Here is a 22140-nt window from a genome sequence, read left to right as displayed (position 1 = left end):
CAGCCTAATATGCTTAGTCATTCTCCGCATTAGGTAGCACCTAATTTCCTCACACATATTTAAAACTGGCTTCATTTTGTACTTAACCACTTTTGCATTAAATACTTCGCACATGTTGTTAGTTAGGTTATCCACCTTGGGGCCATGACTGAAGAAAGCCTTAACCCAAGTGGCTGGTTCAAATCTCATCAGATACTCCCATGCCACCTTATTCACCCCCTTCAGCTTCTCCATGGTCTCTTTGAACTCTAGTTCAGTTGTGCACCTAGCACAGTCCCATACTATGTCTCTAATGTGCATATCTTTGAACCTATTTATGAAGTTCTTCTACATATGCATGACACAGTTCCGATGATGTGCTCTCGGCATTACCTCCTTTAAGGCTGGTAGCAGACCCTGCCAACACATAATATTGCAAACACATATATGCAGCAGTTTAAATTTCATACACTAATATGCAGTAACTTCAATTGCAAACACATATATGCAGTATTCAAAATTTCATAGACTAATATGCAGTAATATCCATTGCAAACACATATATGCAGTAAATTCCATTTCAAACACATACATGCAGTAATTTAATATGCTACACTAATATGCAGAAATTTAATTTCTAACACATACATGCAGTAAATTAATATCCTACACTAATATGCAGTAATTTAACATGCTACACTAATATGCAATAATTTAGAAGTCTAACCTTTTGTTGGTGGGACATAAAGTCCAACCAAATTGATGTGCATCACCCAGATCTTCTTAAAGCAGTGTGAGGAACCATTTCCATGATTCCTTCGTCTCCGATCTTGCAACTCCATATGCCACTACATAGAATTGGTTATTCGCATCCTGTGCCACTGCTGACAGTAGTTGGCCTCCATGGTATGTCTTCAAAAATTCTCCATCTAGATGTATGAAAGGCCTACACCCAGTTTTAAAGCCTTGCTTACAACCCTCAAAGCAGATATATATTTTGTCAAAGACAGGTAGGGATTGAGAGATTGGTATCACATCAACTCTTGCAGTCGAGCCCAAATTACTCTTAATGATCTCCATGCCATAGTCCCTAAGCTTCCCATACTGTTCCTTTTCATTTCCCATAATTCTCTCTTTGGCCTCTTTCACTGCCCTGTAAACCATCTTCGGATGCAACACTAGATTAAACTCTTCTCTAAGAAATTCAATTGCCTCATTAGTTGTCATATGAGGTTGACATGCCATCCTCTTCTCCACTTTCTTGCTGACCTAGTGTTGATCAGCAACATTACTGCCCAGGTCTCTAGCACATGTATGCTCTGCCTTGTAAGTCTTTACCTAATAACATAACAATTTTTTGTTGTAGGATAGATGTGCTAGCCATGGATAGTTTTCACCCCTGCAGCCAACCCTCACCCTTTCTTTATCATTTTTTATCCACACGAGTTCCCTCCCTTCAGAAATGAACATATCTTTTACCACTTCTTTGAACCCATCAATTGTTGCAAACTTGGTTCCAATCTCGAACCTACCCTCCCCGAACCCATACTCTTCATTAAAAACTGGAAACTCATGCTTCTCTCCCTCATCCTCTGAAGACACTGGTGTGTGAAGTCCCTCTGATGCATACTCATAAATCATATCATCATCATCTGAAACCTCCTCACTCACATAGAGTCCAATTGGAGGCATATCCCTGGATTGCACAGTAGGCACAGCTTCTTCAGCATGTACAGCAGGCCTACTTCTTTGTTGATTTGCATTAGGCCCATTCCTTTTGGGCTTCGCAGCAGGCCTGGTCTTTTTGGGCTTTTCTCTTGGCCTAGTTTCTTTGGACTTGGCAGTTCCTCTGGTCTTCACAGTAGGCCCATCACCTTTGGCAGCACTACCACTTGCACTCCTTACTCCACCTCTGTTTTTAACTCCACTTGACTCTGCCCCTGTCCCTTCTTTCACACTGATATTTTTCTTTGGCAGAACCTTGTCTTTTCCTTTCAGACTTCTTTTTTTCCTCATCCTATCATCTTCCTCATCAACACTAGAACAGCCCTCATCTGAAACAGTCTCCGAGTCAGTTTGAGGAGGTTTATACATTTCATCCTCTTCACTTTCTTGCCCATCAGCTTCTATGGATGGTGATGATTGGAGCTTTCTCATGATGCTGTCCACATCAATAGGGTCATCAAACTCTTCCACCCCTGCTTCTGCCGCAGCCCCTTCTTCCACTATCTGTGGCTCATCAACGGGATGGTCGAAGTATATGTAGAATTCATCCGTGGTTAAATTCTTCATCTTATTCTCTCGAAGTTCATTGATGCCTGCATCTCCTCTCAGAATGTGCAGTCCAGCCTCAAGATCACTGCTAGTTGGGTCAAACCAATACACTGCCCTATATGATGCATACCCTAAACCCTTGAACAATGTCACCAAATCTCCAAAATTCACGAAGTCTAAGTCCATCTTCGAAAATTTTTTAACTTTTCCACCAATATACTCAAGAGTTCCACAGGGTTTTCTACCAAAACGGCCTCCGTGGTGAAAAACAGGTACCACATACATATCATCCATCTACATTATCCACAAGTACATAAATCAGAGATTAAACCCTACCTAATCAGAATTTCGAAATCAGTTAACTTCACATAGCTTTTCCTCATTCTTTTACCAAAAAAAAAAAAAAAAACATGCAGTCACCCCATATCCTAACCCCATGCATTCTCAGTTAAACAACATACATACTCTTCATTGTCACCCTTACCTCTGTAGATGATGGTAGCTTCCTCTCCACGCAAAGCTTGCCATAACCTTCAACAACAACCACGTCGACTGACCACACCACCCCTTTCAACTGTAGGAAGTCGTTCTTTTTTTGGAGAGAGAAGGGCGTTCGTGTTCTGATAGGGTTTTCTGTAATATGTGGAGTCACTCTTGGGTGTTATGGGGATTGCGAAGCTTCAAATATGGGGGATGGTGGAAACGGCGTCGTTTTGCACTTAAGGGACGAATTTGTCCACTAATAATTCATCCAAATCCACTTCAGCAAGCGTAATGGACACGTCATTCTCTACCCCCTCCATGTCAACTGGTTCCGTTGCCGTTTTTGGCCCAAAACGGACGGAGGGGTATAATTGTCGGCCGTTTTAAAACGTGGGGGATCAAAATGTATTTTCCAATCTTAAGGGACGAAAATGTCCGCGTTTTAAAAGGTTAGGGACCTATTTGTCTTTTACTCCATAGTTTTTTAAGGTAATTTTTTGCATATAAAATATACCAAAACAAAAGATTTAAAAAAAAACAAAAACAAGAAAGAAAATAAAACTATGGCCGTTTAGGAATTGATTAAAAAAATTGTTTATTCGAATATTTTTATTTGATTAATTTTTTATAGTATAAATATTTTGATGTTAATTGCACAATATTTTGTAAAAGATAAAAGTAGAAAATATTGAATAAATAATTAGAATGTGAGAGTAAAAAATATATTGAATAAAATAGTTTAATTTAGAGAGATTTATTATTGAACTAAATAGGAATACTAAATAAATCTAACTTTATTAATTTATACACTTTTCAAAATAAATTCTTAAAAATAGGACTTATATGTTTTATTTTTGTAAAATTCATAACAATGTAAATAAGTATTCTTTAAATATTGTTATTTATTCAATTTTTTTAACATTAATTTAAAAAAATTAAAACAAACACATCCAAATTCATTTATTGTAGTCACCAAAAAAATACATTTATTGTCTTTTTTTAATTTAAAAACAAATATAAAAAAACAGAATAACCAAATTAAAATTAAAATTTTAAATTTTTTTGGTGACTGAAATAAATTAAACAAAGAAAAACAAAACAAACAAAACAAGGAACTGCCTAAATAGAGGGACAGTCCCGTTTAAGACTACTCTTAAACTCCTCCCAAGGTGAAAGAAGCTCCACATGCGAAAGTTGTAACTTCATCGCCATCTTTGCCATAGTATCTGCCACCGTGTTTGCATCTCTCATAATCAAACGAAAGTCAACCCGCCAATTTCAATGCATGATATCTCTTATTTTGAGCACCAGTGGATCAATAAACCCAAAACCATCTTGAGTAACAAGATTAAATGCTTCCACACAATCCGTCTCACAAATAACATCTCGTTGACCCACATCCCAAGCTAAGAGATATCCTCTCCAAATAGCAAACAATTCTCCTTGAAGAATACTATTACTCTCAATCATTCCCAAACACCCCCTTTGCCAGCTCCCATTACAATCTCTAATAACACAAGCAAAACCAACACTATCACCGAACCAAAATAACTAGCATCACAATTAATCTTAAAAGTACCAATGGATGGGGGATTCCAAAAACCATTTAGTGTAGAGGTAAGGGACATACGTTGTAATTCAAAGATATTCCTAAGCTCTTTTTCTGAAGTTAATGCCAGACAAATCACTTTTTCCGGAGGCCAAGTTTAATCGGGATTAAAGATGTCATTATTCCTTGCTCGCCATATCCACCAAAGTCCCGAAAAGAACTTGAACGGATGCTCTCTGCTATGATACAAGAACCAGTTCTTCAAATCCAAAGGATGACAAGAAATATCCAACCTATGCCAGACAAGCTGAGCTTTGGGACAATCCCGAATACAATGTAAAACCGATTCCTGGCTAGAAAGACATCTTGGACACTTATCCGACGACGACATCCCTCTTCTAAAGCGAAAACTTGCAGTAGGAAGAGCCTCCTTAAGACACAACCAAGCCAAAAATTTATGCTTTTCCGGAACAAGCTGGCGCCAAAGCCAAAGCCAATTCTCCCGCTCCTCCCAACCAAACAGCTGCTTACACAACCACAAGTAACCATTGCGAGAGTTATAGACTTTGGCAGCATACCCACTCCAATACCAACCCACTTCCGGACCTGCTTGTTCATCTGGATTGTAAGAAAGAATATTATCTTTCAGATTTTGAGATAAAGGAGAATAAAGAGTATCCAAATGCCACCTACCAACCGACCAAATATCCTGTATCCGGAGATTCGAATCAGAAATGTGAACATAATCGATCTCATTAGATAACCGTCCTTCTTTCCTCCAGCTAGAAAACCAAAAATTCTGGTTCAAATCTCCAATACTCCAAGCAAACCCATCCTTCAACACTTCCCAAGCCTTGCAAAGACACCTCCAAATGGGAGAGTCCTTGTTCTTAGGATAACTAAAACAGTCATATAGAGATGATCGGTATTTGGCATCCAACAATTGGACCCATAGCTTGTTTGGCTGCTGGAAGAAAGTCCAAACTAGCTTCCCAAGAAGAGCAATATTTACACAATAAGGATCTCTAATCCCTAAACCTCCATATTTTTTTGGAGTAACCAGTACCTTCCAACTAACAAGATTCAATCCTCTTCCATCAACTTGAAATTTTAAATTTAAACATTCTTAATACTAACACATCATAAATAAAATCCTAAATATTCTTTTAAATACATATTTCAACTAGTCACCTTTTCTCTGTGGTAACTAAAAAAAAACCTTTTCTCTGTAAAAACTAAAAAACCCAGAGCTCCTCTCTTCGCCGCGTTCGTCTTCCCCTACACCGCGAACCTCCTCCCGCGACGAGCTCCCCCTCCCCTGCGAAGAACTTCTCCATCTGCGATGCACAGCTACATTGGCGACCCAGCTCCCCCGCACGCCTCTTTCGTTTTGGGTCTCTTTCACCGTCGAGATTCTTCTCCGTCTAAAGTAAGTCTGCTTGCACAACTATGTATGATTGGAGGTTTTGTAAAATAAGGACTTGTTTGAGTGAGCTTTTAAAAAAAAGATCTTTTTTCGAATTATCTTTTTTTAAAAGATCTTATAGAAAAGTAAAAGTAATTTTATGTTTGGATATCTCATGTAAAAAGATTTTTTTATCAATCAATTATGTTTGGGTATAACAATATAAAAGTACTTTTTTGTTTATTTATTACATAAAAAACATCTTTTTTTAAAGAAAAAAAGATCTTTTAAAAAAAGATGTAAATTACAGCTTCTCAAAAAAGATTTTTTTTTTTTACTAGTGCTTTTACTTTTACTACTAGAAATTTGCCAAACACGTTAAAAAATAAAAAAAAGATATTTTTTCATTGAAAAAAGATCTTTTTTTAACAAAATAATGGCGCCCAAACATGCACGAAAAACATCTTTTTTTAAGAAAAAAAGATCTTTTAAAAAAAGATGTAAATTACAGCTTCTCAAAAAAGATTTTTTTATTTTATTTTACTAGTGTTTTTACTTTTACTACTAGAAATTTGTCAAACACGTTAAAAAATAAAAAAAGATCTTTTTTATTGAAAAAAATCTTTTTTTAACAAAATAATGGCGCCCAAACATGCACTACATGTAATGTGGATGTTTTAAACTCTAATTTTTACTTCTTTGTTGATTTCAGATTTAAAATATTAGTGTAATTTGGATGTGTAATGATCTAATTTTAGATGTGTTCATGTTATTCATGTTAATATTGGATGTAGTTGTGTTTTTGCTGTGCCATTTCTAATTTTTCAAAAATTAGATATGAAAGTATTATTGTTCTTGTAAGTGTTGAGAATTTATTCGTTCTTATTGATGATTTTTGTTGTCTATCAATTATTTGGTATGTAATCTTGTGATTTTAGTTGTGTAATCTTATAATTTTGGATGTGTAATCTTATAAATTTAGAATTGTAAACAAATCATATGATATAAATTTCGATGTATTGCGGGCATTTTCAACAGGTATTATGGTGCTTATTCAGCCGCTTTTTTATTGTTTTTTAAATAATTTTTTTTTAGTATATTATTCACTCTTCAAATTTATTAGATAAGTATTTTTTATTATTTTAATATTAATGATATCTTATTTATATCATTTTTTACTTTAAAATTATTATAAAATATTTTTAAAATGTTAAATTATAAAAACACACAATAAAGATATCTATATATATATATATATATATATATATATATATATATATATATATATATATATTATCAGAAAAAACATAGTTCAAAAAATAATGATAATAATATTAGTCTACTTCAAAAAGAGTATATATAAACCAAGATGGATGTTAGTTATTTACAAAATATAATTTTGCTTAAATGTCATGGATATTTATATTTGTCTTAATTTTTTTAAGTGGTAGGCCAAAATATGGATTTGAATCTAAAGAAGCCTTCATTTTTCCAGTGAAAAAACAAAAGAAATGAGAATGCTTATTTTTTTCGTTTTTAAATATCAAACTATAAAAATAATTAATAAATAAAATAGGAAAATATAAAAATTGTGTATCTAAAATTTTTTTTTCGTAATTCATCACACATCTTATTATCAATAATTTTTTGAATCTTGAAAAATTGTCAGTTATTGACCATAAAAATAATTATATAAACAATTCAAGATTATTCAATTAGATTGAATAATTGATTCTTTATTATAGGTATCATGCCATTGTCACGTCATTAATATAGTAATACTTAATTTATTATATATTAGTCTCATTGATATAATTAATTGATCATCTTTTCATATATTTTGTTACGGTTGGAATCTTTCTTCTTATCATTTATAGTATATATATATCACAATATATTTCAATAGTATTTTGTATATTATTTTAGCATTAAATAATGATACATCCCAACTAAGATATACCTTTACCTTTTATTGATTGTAAAAATTTTATTTTTATAATAAATATCTATGTCTATATAAATGAAAAAAAAATACAAGAAAGAGTGAGAATAAAAATGAAAAAAAAGATAACAATAATAATATAATAAAAGAGTACGAAGCAATATATATGAGATAGTAAAAATAACAATAACTCTACAATAGAAATAATAATAAGTGCATCTCTTGTTTTGGGTTATAGTGATGGGAGAAAATAAAAAAAAATAATTGGACATCAAGCTCGTATACCTCTTTTAATTTATCAGGTAACTAATGAAATAAAATATTATTATTTACAGTATAAATTAAATTAAAAAATATTTAATCCGTAACATTATAATAGGAAAAAAAAAGTTATTATGACAAAAATTAAAATTATCAATCATATAATAGCATTATTTCAATTCAACCAAAAAAAAAGAAAATTTGAATCTAGATTTATTAGGTATTAAATAAGATAAAATAAAATATTATTTGCACTATAAATTAAATAAAAAATACCAATACTTTTAGAATGAAAAAAATTTATTTTTAAAAATAAATAAATAAATATTTTATAAAATAGCTACTATTGTACATGAGAATAATTGCACATAATTTACTGAGTATGATTCACTTCAAAGTTTTAGTATCTAAATTTAAATTTTAATATTATCTTTTATGATAGAACTTCTCCCGTACATGCGTTCATAAAGAAACCACTTCCATTGTGAACGACAACTCATATTCTCTATCTCATTTTCATTTGTATTTCGGTAATAGTTCTAAAAAAAAAAAAATCATGTGTAACCTTTCTTTAATTTTTTACTCTATTAATTTAGATACACTCCTCTCCATGGAACAATTATTATTAAAATAAAAAATAGTTATTATGACAGAAATAAAAAATAGTAAATAAAAATTAGTAGAAAAAATAGTTATTACGATAGAAATCAAAGTTGTCAATGATACAATGAGACTATTTCATTCCACAATGTCGAAAAAAATAAAAGAAAATTCGAATATAAATTTATCATATATTAAATAAAATAAAATTACATAAAACATTATTATTTACCATATAAATTAAGTAAAAATTATTAATATTTTTAAATAAATATTTTATACAGTCACCAAAAAAAAATAAATATTTTATACAACTACCATACAGAACTCACTGAATAGTAAAAAAAATTAAACATCAAATTCTCATATCCCTTTGTATATTGTTATTTTGTTATAATATGAATAATAATTTTGGAGTTATCTAAATATTTTAATATAAATTATTTAATTTTGTCAGAGTAAAAAAAATTAAGAAATAAAATTAATATTTCTTCTAAGAATGCTTATTTTTAAAATTATAAATATACAATAAAAAATTAGAATACATTAACCTAGTACAATATGAAAAATAATTCAAAATATAAAATTAACAAACTAATGATATATATATATATATAACTAAGCAATATTATCATCATTTGGTATATTATTTGGACTAATTCTAATACTTAAGTATCTAACAAACAGATTATTAATATATAAATAATATTTTTTGAATTATCTAAATCTTTTAATATAAATAATTTAATATTATCTGGACAAAAAAAAATTAAGAAATAAGATTAATATTTCTTCTAAGAATGATTTTCATTAAATTTATAAATACATAATAAAAATTTAGAGTACATTACAATAGTACCATAATAAAAAAAATTCAAATATTAAATTAATAGCGTAAATTTTTTAAGTGAACAATTATCAATCAGAATACACTGTATTATAGATATATGTAACATATTATATTATAAATAATTGAAAGTTTACTAAGTATGAGTTAAAGCTTTTAAAAAATGATAATTTTATACCGACTAATGTTATAACCGTTTCATCTATTACTTGAATTTGGACTAATTACACTGTTATCATGAGTATCTAAATGTTTAAAAAGCAAATATATTATTGGTATGAGATTAATGTATTTTTAAATTCTACCAAAAATGAAATAATTTCTTATATAAATCATAGTTATTAAAAATAAAAAAATATAATAGTAATAACCAAAACATAGATCTAAACGAAAATATTATTATTTATAATTTATAAGAATTAATTTAGATATGGTACCTCAAGTAAAATATTGAAGGTAAGTAATCCTGGGTATGTGTCTATTTTTGTTTGTGATATCTTTAAGAAAAGATAAAATGTATTAAAAACAAATAAAATAAAAAAAATTTATCTGTATTCAACAATACTAGTAAGAGATGAGATGAGAAGAGAGAAACGGAAAAATTAGTGAAAATTTTTTAGAGCTGAATAACTGAGGGTAAATGGAGAAGGGTAAGTGAAGAAGTTAATTAAAAAGGATAATACTGAAAAAAATTTTGTACACCAAACTCATGTATTGGCATTATATATTGTTATAAATTTTAGATGTGTTAAAAGAGAAAGAGATTCAGTACCTGTACTTATGGTGTGATGATGGTGTATTAAAAAAGAGAGAAAATAACAAATAAATAATTTTTTTAATTTTTTAAACAACTATTATTATAAAAATAGATATTTAAATTAATTAAATAATAATAAATCTTTAAAAATAGAAGACATAATTAATTAAAAAGTTAAAATAATATATTATTAAATTTAAAAGTCGACCAAATATTAAATATTAAAAAATAAGTAGTACTTTTAAATTTAGAAACCTACCTATTAAAATTTTTTTGGAATAAAAATATCCGATATTTTATGGACATATTTAGGCTTAGTTTGGTAAAGTTTTTACTTTTCAAAAGTAATTTATAAAAGTTAACTTTTAAAAGATAGCTTTTAATAAACACAAGTAACATCAATTAATAGCTTTTAAAATTTAAAAATACTATAATAGACGTAAATATAAGTATTAAACTTGAAAATTAGTTAACATATGAGGTTATATTAGACTTTTAAATTTTGAAAAGCTCTTTCGTACTTTTAAAAGTACCCAAATCTTTTGAAAGCTGCAAGCACGAGCACATGGTCTTTTTACACATATAAGCCTTTTTGGCTTACAAGTTATACAAGTTGGTCCAAGTTAAAAAAAAAACACGCGCAGCACTTCTTTAAAATCGAGCGTCCAACGCACGCGTTCATTATGCCGCACTCTTCCTCTTCTTCCTCAGTCAAAACGCAAACCGTCAAGATTCAAGGGACATTCGAAATAAAAGACACGTTCCAACTCTTCGCGAAAAGTAGAAGAAATCAAGAAGAAACGATACAAATCTCCATAAAAAATCACCAGAAAAAACCAAGAAACATTATTCAAGGTACTGTTTTATTGTTCTTCTAGTTTTTTGTTTTCTAGATTGTCTCTGCCATGTGCCTCATCCTTAACCAGCAAAATATTAAAAGATTTAAAAAAAAAATATACTGTCTCCCCTATGTTTTGGGTGTATTTCTTAAATCGTTTGGGTGTATTTCTATAATCTTTTCTGTAATCGTTTGGTGTATTTCTGTAATCAATTGCGTTATATATTTTTTAAAAAATTGAAGTTATATATTTGCGTGTTAATTGATTTGAATTGATTTAAAAGTGGATTTCGTTTTTCTTCATACTTATAAAGCTTGTAAGCTTAAAACACTTGTAAGTAGAGATTAATCCTATTTTTTTTTTCAATAGCCAATCCAAAACTAACCCTTCCCCTTTTAGTTTAGGTTCTCAGGGTAATTTCAAGTCCCAGGAACCGGAGTTGAGTGAATTGGTATATGAATTGCAAAAAGCTCAACAATTCAAGTGTGGATAAAAAGAAGAGGCTGAAGCACGCTGTGAACAAGATGAATCACAAGAGCAAGAGTATTCACGACATCCTCCCTCTTGACCTCATTCACAGAATCCTACTGCTGGTGCCGATTAGACATCTCGCTCGCCTCAGGTGCGTTTCCAAGGTGTGGTGCTCACTGATTTCTGATCCTGACTTTGCGGAATTGCATTTTCACCACTCTCCTACGGCCACCAACGCATGCTTCTTCATGAAAAACGACACTATGGCTTACTTGGTTTATTTAGACGAAAATGGTGCATCACAAAAAGAGGTGTGTCCCCCTTTCAAGAAGAAAGCACGTTCTGGTTTTGTGGTCTTGGGATCCTGCAGAGGCTTTATTCTCTTGCATCGACACCCACATTTTCTTGTGGTATGGAACCCACTCACTGGATCCAGTAAAAGAATATCCTACTCTCATATTGTTCATCGTAGTAAGCCCCCTGGCCCTAGGATTCCCTACGGTGTGCAACTGCATGGATTTGGTTATGATTCATCGCAGAATGATTACTTACTTCTTGTAGCTTGGTGCGATTGTGAAGGACAATATCATTTGGATTGCTTTTCCTTGAGAACCAATTCATGGATTAATCTTGATGCTGCAGTCCCCAAACTTGTGGGTTTTTATTGCTATCATTCTCGTGGGTTGTTCTTTAATGACGCTTTTCATTGGGTGCCTTGCGATCTTAAAGATTATAGAGATGCTATTGTTATCTTTGATCTCAAGGAAATGACTTTTTCAAGAATATCTGCACCCGAACAACTGTCATACTCCTATCCAAGTCTTGCCCTACTCGGAGGCTGCCTAGCCTTGTATTATCACAATCATGGTAGCTGTAACACTGATATATGGGTGATGAAAGAATATAAAGTGCACTCATCCTGGACTTTCTATCAGATTCCTTGCATGGACTTCCGGCCTCTGTGCTTATCTAGTAATAGGGATATTATTGGAGGAGGTTATACTTGCTATGGTAAAACAGGGTACTTCATATATAATGTCAGAGGAGACCTGCTCAACCATTTTAAAAGTCTGTATTGCCAGCTTCCCTGCCGTGAACGCAATACAGTGTATACAGAGAGTCTCTTACCACTCCCTGGTGACATTAAGGATAAGGATAACAAGAAGAAGATGAAGAAGGAAATTGGTATGTAACCATTCTCCTATGCTTTGAACGAAGCTATTCCTGTTAGTTTTCATTGCATTTTGCATAAGTTCCAATCAAATGTGACTTTTGTTTCTGGATGATGAAATTTGAATTTATCAATGCTTTGGAATCATTGATCACCGTCTTGCTTCCTTTCTGTAGTCCGGGCTTGTGGTGCATTTTTGAAGTTTATATTATTTTCATGTCTAAAACTCTTTTACCTGAGGCCTTTTTTTTTGCAGGCCATCAAGTTCACCATGAATAGTTTTGAACAACCTGATGTTGCTAAAGGTTAGCATCAAACAAAAAAAGAGAATTAGGAGCCAACATACAAGTGAAGAGCTTGACACATGGGGAAGAAGAACATTTGAAAGTGCAAATGAAGTTTAGTTGGTTATGCAAAACTTTAGATGTTTTATTTCTTAGTTGGTTATGTAAAACAGTAAAACTTTAGATGCTTTATTTTGCATATTACATAATGTACTTTTCTTTTATCATGTCAAAACCTTATGAATCCAATCCTAGAAGTTTTAATTGTAGATTCTTTTGGAGATAATACGTTTCTCCTGCAAACTTGAGATGTTAGGTGTGGAGTCTAGTGAATTTGTCAAATGAATCTCTTATAAAATTTCTGTTTATGGCTGTTTTATCGAGCAATGACATTCCTTAATCCATATGATGTTTGTTGCAAGTATCCAATCATATTCTCCGGAAAACTTAACAACATGAAAATCAATCCACTACTCATGAAAAATTCAAGTCATCTAACATTAAATTTGATTGGTTTAAAACCATAGATTATTAATTCTTATTGTTATGAAAATTCTTATATTAAACTTACTGCTTAATTAAGGAATATATAGTAGAGGTGTTACTGAAACAACTTAAACACGTTTTAAAAGGATAGGTCCTATTCTGCTATTCTTTGCACTACATTATTCCTCATTGGTTTTATTACTTTGTGATCAATGTAAAAGTACTGAGCAAGATGCATTGTGCATCAAGTTGGATTCAGATTTGAGTTTTGACTATTCATGGTGAAACTTGATGTATCAAATGCTAGGGGAATCATTCATAGCAGTCTTGCTTCCTACAATCTAATATTGTGGTGAGGTATGCTTCGTTATTGTGCTGAGTGCTATACATAAATATATTTTTTCTTATTGATTGTATACTTTCAGTTAAGATGTTAGCTTTGGCAACACCTTAAATAATTTTTAATTGATGTGTATCCTTTGTAATATTATTAGGTATATCACAATGAAATAAGACTCATAAGATTTATCTTAATGTCATACAAGTAATCAATATGTGTCTGAAAAAATTTGTTACTGGCCAATTAATTGCTACCCATACAAAGCAAAATTGAGGACTAGTGAATTTGTCGCTAGCTATCAGGTTGTTACATGTATAAGGCGGGATTCGAATCTTGGCCATTTATTTCAACGGACTAGTGAGCTAACCACCAAACTACTCTAACTTTATTCAAAAGCTAAATTCATGAAAGTGCATGGTTAATGTTTGAGAGTCCGGGAATTGATGAGGCCAAAAACCTGGCTATATATGTATGGAATAATTCTATGTCAAATTTAACTTGAATTGAAGCCCATTTCCATTTACCATCATGAACAAGAATGAGTTTTGTTTAAAATAGTTAAAATATGATTGTGAAAATTTTATTGTTTGTAGAGAAATTGATCATCATTGGCAACAACTGCCCGCGCATTGAGTAGAGGTGTTTATGGATCGGATCCGATGTGCATATCTGCGGTTATTCGAATCCAATCTGAAAATTGTGGATATGGATTTGATCCGCAAGGCTATCGGATCGGATCAGCACATGTATAGGATTGAATTGCGGATTTTATGTAGGTATCCGCCTATCTGATTAGCATATCCGCGGATCCACAAAAATAAATAAATAAATAATTAAAATTCTTATGTTTTATTTCAACTAATAATTATCATATATGTTATATTATTTTAATTTTATTATTTAAGAAAAGTATGTTTAATATTATTTTAAGAGTAAACATATTTAAAAAAGTAGAAAATATGAATTTTATTACTATTTTTTTAATAAAAATAAGCTTTTTAAAATATTTTTGTGTTTTGCGGATATATTCGATATCCAATATCCGATCCGTAAATGTGCGGATCGGATCCAAGTTTAAAAAATTGCGAATATTAGATTCGATCCGATCCTATGGTTCTAGTGCGGATCGGATCGAGATTTTGGTTATATCCAATCCGATCTGATCCGCGTTCACTCCTACTATTGAAGAAGTCAAGAGATTGAATACTATACTATGTTGGCCAAAACAATGGAACTATGGAAGTAAGTTCTTAATCTTATACCTCCCATCTTCTGCTGTTTCTCTTAAATGTTATGATAGCTTGCATTACAAGTCCCAACTTACTTACTTTGATGTAAGGAAAAGTTCATATAGCTTATTAGGTTATTCCAGCTTGAAACATTACTTAGTGCCATGTAAAAAAAGCTGGTCTAGTCTTATACTATACACAAGTCTCAAGTAGAAAGAGTATCGCATCAAATTGAATCCTATGATTGAATGTCCTAACATACAACCTTACCAATATTTCACCCCTTTGATTTATGTTCTTTGTCATATGGCTGGTTTGTTTAGGTTGAAAATCTGTTGCCCCTTCCTAATGACTCTTAAGGGGCAGAGGGAAAAGGATATGAGCATTGTATTCTCTTATGCTTTACTAGTAACATTTTATTTATGTTAATTTTGATCACATTATGATATGATGGATGATCTTCTTTGTGTTCTATGCAGGCCATGAAGTTTTGTGATTGTGATGGCTTAATTCAGACAATAATTTTGTGAATATGTCATTTTCTAACTGATTTTATGCGCCAAGATTAAGCAATCTTGGATTCATTACCTAGTTAGTATTTAAGGTTCCATCTAGGCATCTAGCTATAGTGTATAATAACATGTTATAGTTATGACTATGCTGTATGCGTTTATTATTTTTCATGTATGAGAGAGAGAGAGAGGTGTATAACAAGAAGCTATGAAGGGAGGTGTGTTTCACACTACTATGGGATATACAAATGGGAGGCACCCATTTGTTTGTATTATTTTTTTTTTTTAAACAAACAATCACAAATCGGATGGTCCGATTTGTGATTTCGAAAATAAAAAAATTTTAATGTTTGAAATCGGACCGTCCGATTTTTATTTAAAAAAAAAAAAAAAATACAAATTGGACCCTCTGATTTGTAGTTTATTTTTTTTTTTAAACAAATCGGACTGTCCGATTTGAATAAAACACCATATAAAAAAAACACCTAATCTTTCAATAATAATGTATTACACATATATTTAATTAATATAAAAAAATTAGCCATGCTGGATGCTAATTATTTTTTAGATGATGGATGAAGCAAGTTAACGGTAGTTTCTTATTTGGTGGTATAGGACATGACAGTAATCATAACTTGGATGAATTTACTTGTTTTAGAAACAGCAATATAGGGAGGCAATAAATATCAAGATTCTTGTTGATATAGGGCACTGATAATATTTTCTCGAGTAATTAGATAATAGATACAAATAAAGTAACCTTTTGATACAAAGAGCAAAGTCTGTCCTAAACAATAAAATGAGAGAAAATGCTTTGATTAACCCAATGTGGCGAAATGAAATTTGCAATTAAATGAAAACAGTGAACTAAGCTAGTGGGAGAGGAAGAAGACGTGCCGTTCTGCCCAGAGCCGCCGCGCGAAGGATCGTCGCCGTCACTCTGTGTCGCCGTCAAGCCCAGCCACCATCGCCACTGTTCGTGCCTCTGTTTTGCATCGCTGTGACTCTCGTCGCCGTCAGATCTGTCGCCGTCGCCTGCACGCCGTCGCCGGGAGTGAAACAGAATGCGCGTGGAGAGATAAGGGGTCGCTAGGTGGTTCCGCCATCATTGGAATTTGCAGAATTTGCGGTTGAGAAATTTGCGGCATTTTTGCGATAGGGTTGAGTTTTCCAGGTTGCATGCAACGATTAGAGTTGCTGTGGTTGTCGTGGGAGTGGAATGAAGCTGTGGTGGTTGCAGCTGCCGCAGTTGGGGCCAAGGAAAAGGATTTTTGACCAGCTGTATAGCTGTTGGGACGGTAGGGATTTTTTTAAAATTTATTTTATATTACAGAATTGTTATAAATAGATATTAATATGAAAAATATATTAATGTGATTATGTGAGTCTTATGGATGTGGTTGTTTATTGGATTGAATTATTTATTGTTTGAGTGGTGTGTGGTTGCTGGTAAAAATGAATTTGGAAAGTTGATTTGATTGATTATTATGAAAAGCGGTTTTCTTGGTTTTGGAGTTAATTTGATATTGAAAATGAATCGACATTGGAATTGATTTTGTTGATTTATCGAAAATGATTTTTTTAGAATTGAAAATGGTTTGAGATAATGGAATTGGTCTAATTTTGAAAATGATTTTAAAAGAGTTTGAGAAATGTTTTGGATGGGATCCTTGAAGGGTGGCAAAGTCCGAATTTTAAAGATGTTGTCGAAATTTTTTTAAAAAATTGAAAGTTTCGTTTGAAGTGGTTATTTAGAAAGATTTGGATTTTAAGGATTACATGATTTGATTTTGAGTTATTAAGAAAATAATTACGTTTTGAGTTTGTTTTATTTAGAAAAGAATGAATTATATTTTGATATGAATTATTGATAAATGTAATGGGAGGTGTGATATTAAGGAATGAAGGATGATGAGGATTGATTTTAAAGTCTGATTGTTGAATGATATTGAAAATGGATTTGAACATGAATTTGAATTTGATTGAGATATATGTGACCGGTTAAGACGCGGTGGTATTGTCCACTTGCTCCGGGTAAAGATTGTTGTGCGTGGGGATCGTGGTGGTTTACCGCCCACGAGTTTGTTGTTTTCCAATTGAAAATGTCAGTGGGAATCGTGGTGGTGTACCACTCACCTGTTTTCAAGAGGACAACGTCCGAGTTAGCTACCGGACATGACGGGTTGGCTGTAGGACAAACATTCATCATATGCATTTGCATGCTTTATTTGGGTTTGAATTTGTCTTGGTTTGCCTAACTGCTTAACTATTATTAACTGCTATCTAAGCTACTTGCTGTATCTGCTATCTATACCTGTATTTTCCTTATCTGTTTTGCCTGTGTTTGTTCTGGTGTGGTACTTTTGAGATTGAGTATTGGTGCAAAATTAATGATAGTGTTAATTAATTACGTGATTGGTTTCTGATTGAGGTTTAGTTAAGTATGAAAAATCAAGCTGTTTAACATAAACTTAATGAACCTATACTTGAAACAGGCTGGTCGTCATTCATACAGTTTAAGAAACTTTTAAGATCTTCTTCTAAGAAAAGAAAGGCTTTGGATTTTGGATAATTAACTGATTTCTTTAAAAAAGTTTTAGATTTTTGCAAGTTAATAGTTGATTTTCAAAAGTTTCATATGACAAGCAATGAGCACTGTACTTAAAAACAGTTTTCTTTCTAAATATCTTCTTTTGACAATTCTGAAAATTCGTGGTAAGAGTGTAAGACCATGTGATTAGGTTGTCACTCCCTACAATTTTATCTTTTCAGGACGGGTGAATAAGCTTGCGGAATTTTTGTTAAGTACTTAGATATGTTGTTTCTGTTTGTATTTATATGTAATAGATTTTCCTCGCCTTTATTATTAAATTCTTGTAAGAGGAATATGATTCGTGACTGTAATGACATATATATATAATAAGTTGCTTGAGTAAGAAGTTTTGTATATATGTATATGCTTGTTTGTTTTCATGAAAAAGTATTTTCGTATTTTTAAAGAAAACAGTGATACGGTTTCGAGTCAAATGCTCCTATTTTATTATTATGTATACGGAAGTCGTCGTAATACTTTTCGATATCAGAGTGACGCAACCGGAAGCGTGACATTCTGATAGTAAGGATGTTACAATAATGACAAAATATTTAGATGAAATTGTTAATTTTTATATATTCTCTATGATATTAGTTTTTAAATGTAATAAATTTTTTTATGATGTAGGTTTTCAAATGTGTATTTAGGGCTCAAATATGTGCACATAAAATATAAAAATTTAACTATCTTGAGTATATATTTTTAGAACTTTTAAAATTGTTACAAATTTTATATTGTAAACTATGTTGTGGATACTAATATCAGTCTTGTTGTGTCTCTTATTATTTTTTCTGTTTTTTCTATACCTCTATCTAAGTATCATAATAGAGAAAATTATTTAATTTGCTTGCTTTTATATTTTTTTATTTGGCTGTTAATGACTAAAGATGAGATAGTGAATGTCCAAGTAAAATTATTTATGTAAAATTTAAAGATATTTTATTTTATCAATTACATACACAAAATATACACTTTTCTTTTTAATCATGTTGTTAACTCGGTTGGTTTTAATTTGTTCTCTAGTAAATTATGGCTGACTTAGACAAAAATAAATTAATACTTAATCACCTTGTATATCAAACCACAAAAATTTAAAATGAAAAATGTAACATAGTTTTTTATTACAAAATATACTAAAACAAAAGACTTTTAAAAAAACAAAAAAAAAGAGAGAAAATAAACTATGATTGTTCAGGAATTGGTTAAAAAAAATTGTTTATTTGAATATTTTTATTTGATTAATTTATTATAGTATAAATATTTTGATGTTAATTGCACAGTATTTTTTTGTAAAAGATAAAAGTAGAAAATATTGAATAAATAATTAGAATGTGAGAGTAAAAAATATATTGAATTAAAAAGTTTAATTTAGAGTGATTTGTTAATGAACTAAATAAAAATACTAAATAAATTTAACTTTACTATTTTATACCCTTTTTAAAATAAATTCTTAAAAATAGGACTTATATAATTTACTTTTGTAAAATTCAGAACAATATAACTAAATATTCTTTAAATATTATTATTTATTCAATTTTTTTGAACATTAATTTAAAAAACTAAAATAAAGACAGTTAAATATATTTATTATTTTTAAATTTAAAAAAATATAAAAAACAAAATAAATAAATAAAAATTTAAAATTTAAATCTTCTTAACCTAACACATCATAAATAAAATCCTAAATATTCTTTTAAACACAGATTTCAACTAGTTACGCCACTTATGTGATAACAAAAGAAAACCTTTCTTCCACCAAAGATACTAAAGCACACGGTGAACAAAGCAAACGAGGAATCGAGCATGGAAAAGAAGAATCAGAATGACAAGAGCAAGAGTATTCACGACATCCTCCCTCTTGACCTGATTCACATAATCCTTTTGCGGGTGCCGATCAGACATCTCGCTCGCCTCAGGTGTGTTTCCAAGCTCTGGTGCTCTCTCATTTCTGATCCTGACTTTGTGGAATTGCATTTTCACCACTCTCCGGCTGCCACCAACGCATGCTTTTTCATGAAAACCGACATTGTGGCTGACTTGGTTTACATAGACGACAATGATGCATCACAAAAAGAGGTGTGTCCCCCTTTCCAGAAGAAACCACCTTCTTATTTTGTGGTCGTGGGATCCTGCAGAGGCTTTATTCTCTTACATCGACACCCACATTTTCTTGTGGTATGGAACCCACTCACTGGATCCAGCAAAAGAATATCCTACTCTCATATTGTTCATCGTAGTAAACCCCCTGGCTATGGCAGGATTGCCTACCGTGTGTATCTGCATGGATTTGGTTATGATGCATCACAGGATGATTACTTACTTCTTGTAGCTTGGAGCGATTGCAAAGGACAATATCATTTGTATTGCTTTTCCTTGAGAACCAATTCATGGATTAATATTGATGCTGCAGTCCCCAATCGCTTGGGTTTTCTTTGCTGGCATTCTGGTGGGTTGTTCTTTAATGGCGCTGTTCATTGGGTGCCTTTCGATCTTAGAGATTACAGGGATGCTATTATTATCTTTGATCTCATGGAAATGACTTTTTCAACTATATCTGCGCCGGAACAACTGTCAAGCTCCTATACAAGTCTTGCCCTACTCGGAGGCTGCCTATCCTTGTATTCTTGCAAGGATGATTGCTATAACACTGACATATGGGTGATGAAAGAATATAAAGTGCACTCATCTTGGACTCTCTATCAGATTCCTTGCAAGTACTTCCGGCCTCTGTGCTTATCTAGTAATAAGGATATTATTGGAAGAGGTTATACTTCATGTGGTAAAACAGGGTACTTCATATATAATGTGAGAGGAGACCTGCTCAAGCATTTTAAAGATCTGTGTTGTCAGCATCCCAGACGTAAACCCATTATTGTGTATACAGAGAGTCTCTTGCCACTCCCTAGTGTCATTAAGGATAAGGATAACAAGAACAAGATGAAGAAGGAAATCCGTATGTAACCATTTTCCTATGCTTTGCACGACCTGTTAGTTTTCATTGCATTTTGCATCAAGTTCCAATCAAATGTGACTTTTGTTTCTGGATGCTGAAATTTGAATTTATCAATGCTTGGGAATCATTGATCACTGTCTTGCTTCCTGTAGTCCGGGCTTGTGGTGCAGTTTTGAAGTTTAGATTATTTTCATGTCTAAAACTTTGTCTTTTACCTGAGCTTTTTTTTTTTTGCAGGCCATCAAGTTCACCATGAATAATTTGAACAACCTGGTGTTGCTAAAGGTTAGCATCAGACAAAGAAAGAGAATTAGGAGCCAACATACAAGTGAAGAGCTTGACACATGGGGAAGAAGAACATTTGAAAAGTGCAAATGAAGTTTAGTTGGTTATGCAAAAATTTAGATGTTTTATTTCTTAGTTGGTTATGTAAAACTTTAGATGCTTTATTTTGCAGATTGCATAATGTACTTTTCTTTTATCATGTCAAAACCTTATGAATCCAATCCTAGAAGTTTTAATTGTAGATTCTTTTGGGGATAATACGTTTCTCCTGCAAACTTGAGATGCTAGGTGTGGAGTCTAGTGAATTTGTCAAATGAATCTCTTGTAAAATTTCTCCTCAGCACTCACCCCTTCATTCGTCTTCATCAAGGACCCTGCAGAAGCTTGCTACTGCTCTGATCTAAACGAAATATTTCATGACGATACTATGATGAAATTGACCTTTCTTGATTTCATTGTCCCAATGAAGAACAAGAAGGAGAAGAATATGGACCAATCTCATGAATCGTGATACTAGGAGGGTGCCTAGCCTTGTATTTCATAAACTACAGTTTTGGTGATAATAGAACTCAGATATGGAAAAGTGAATTCATCTTGGACTCTACTCTACCACATTCCTTAATCCATATGATGTTTCTTAAGTATCCAATCATTTTCTCAGGAAAACTTAACAACATGAAAATCAATCCACTGCTCATGAAAAATTTAAGTTATCTAACATTCAATTTGATTTGTTTAAAACCATAGATTATTAAATCTTATTGTTATGAAAATTCTTACATTAAACTTACTGCTTAATTAAGGATATATAGTAGAGGTGTTACTGAAACTACTTAAACACGTTTTAAAAGGATAGGTCCTATTCTGCTATTCTTTGCAC

General features: G+C 31.7%; 2 protein-coding genes and 1 long non-coding RNA gene across 3 annotated transcripts; all 3 read left to right on the top strand.

The window, feature by feature from the left end:
* The first annotated feature begins 11350 nt into the window (after window positions 1–11350).
* On the top strand, window positions 11351–13233 carry LOC112744761 (F-box protein CPR1-like). The gene is made up of 2 exons (XM_072234711.1): window positions 11351–12592; window positions 12835–13233. The coding sequence occupies exons 1-2, from the start codon at window positions 11392–11394 to the stop codon at window positions 12855–12857; spliced, it is 1224 nt and encodes a 407-aa protein (XP_072090812.1). The 5' UTR covers window positions 11351–11391; the 3' UTR covers window positions 12858–13233.
* A 3043-nt stretch (window positions 13234–16276) lies between these two features.
* Window positions 16277–18362, top strand: LOC140184000 (uncharacterized). Its single transcript, XR_011880645.1, has 2 exons — window positions 16277–16727; window positions 18202–18362. It is a non-coding gene; the product is annotated as an uncharacterized lncRNA (long non-coding RNA).
* Window positions 18363–19825: 1463 nt separating this feature from the next.
* On the top strand, window positions 19826–21518 carry LOC112743422 (F-box/kelch-repeat protein At3g06240-like). The gene is made up of 2 exons (XM_072234609.1): window positions 19826–20975; window positions 21213–21518. Exons 1-2 carry the CDS (start codon window positions 19826–19828, stop codon window positions 21233–21235), a joined length of 1173 nt encoding a protein of 390 aa, XP_072090710.1. The 3' UTR covers window positions 21236–21518.
* The last annotated feature ends 622 nt before the right edge of the window (window positions 21519–22140 follow it).

The sequence above is a fragment of the Arachis hypogaea genome, chromosome 4 (assembly GCF_003086295.3).
Source record: "Arachis hypogaea cultivar Tifrunner chromosome 4, arahy.Tifrunner.gnm2.J5K5, whole genome shotgun sequence".
Classification (NCBI taxonomy): domain Eukaryota; kingdom Viridiplantae; phylum Streptophyta; class Magnoliopsida; order Fabales; family Fabaceae; genus Arachis; species Arachis hypogaea.
Note: the sequence above shows the minus strand (reverse complement) of the source record. Positions and strands in the feature narration are given on the sequence as shown.

Bases quoted from the DNA above. Each gene is read 5' to 3' on its own strand.
- LOC112744761 (XM_072234711.1), top strand. From the start codon at position 11,392: ATGAATTGCAAAAAGCTCAACAATTCAAGTGTGGATAAAAAGAAGAGG. The intron at 12,593-12,834 runs GTATGTAACCAT...TTTTTTTTGCAG, and splicing joins GAAGATGAAGAAGGAAATTG to GCCATCAAGTTCACCATGAA.
- LOC112743422 (XM_072234609.1), top strand. From the start codon at position 19,826: ATGGAAAAGAAGAATCAGAATGACAAGAGCAAGAGTATTCACGACATC. The intron at 20,976-21,212 runs GTATGTAACCAT...TTTTTTTTGCAG, and splicing joins CAAGATGAAGAAGGAAATCC to GCCATCAAGTTCACCATGAA.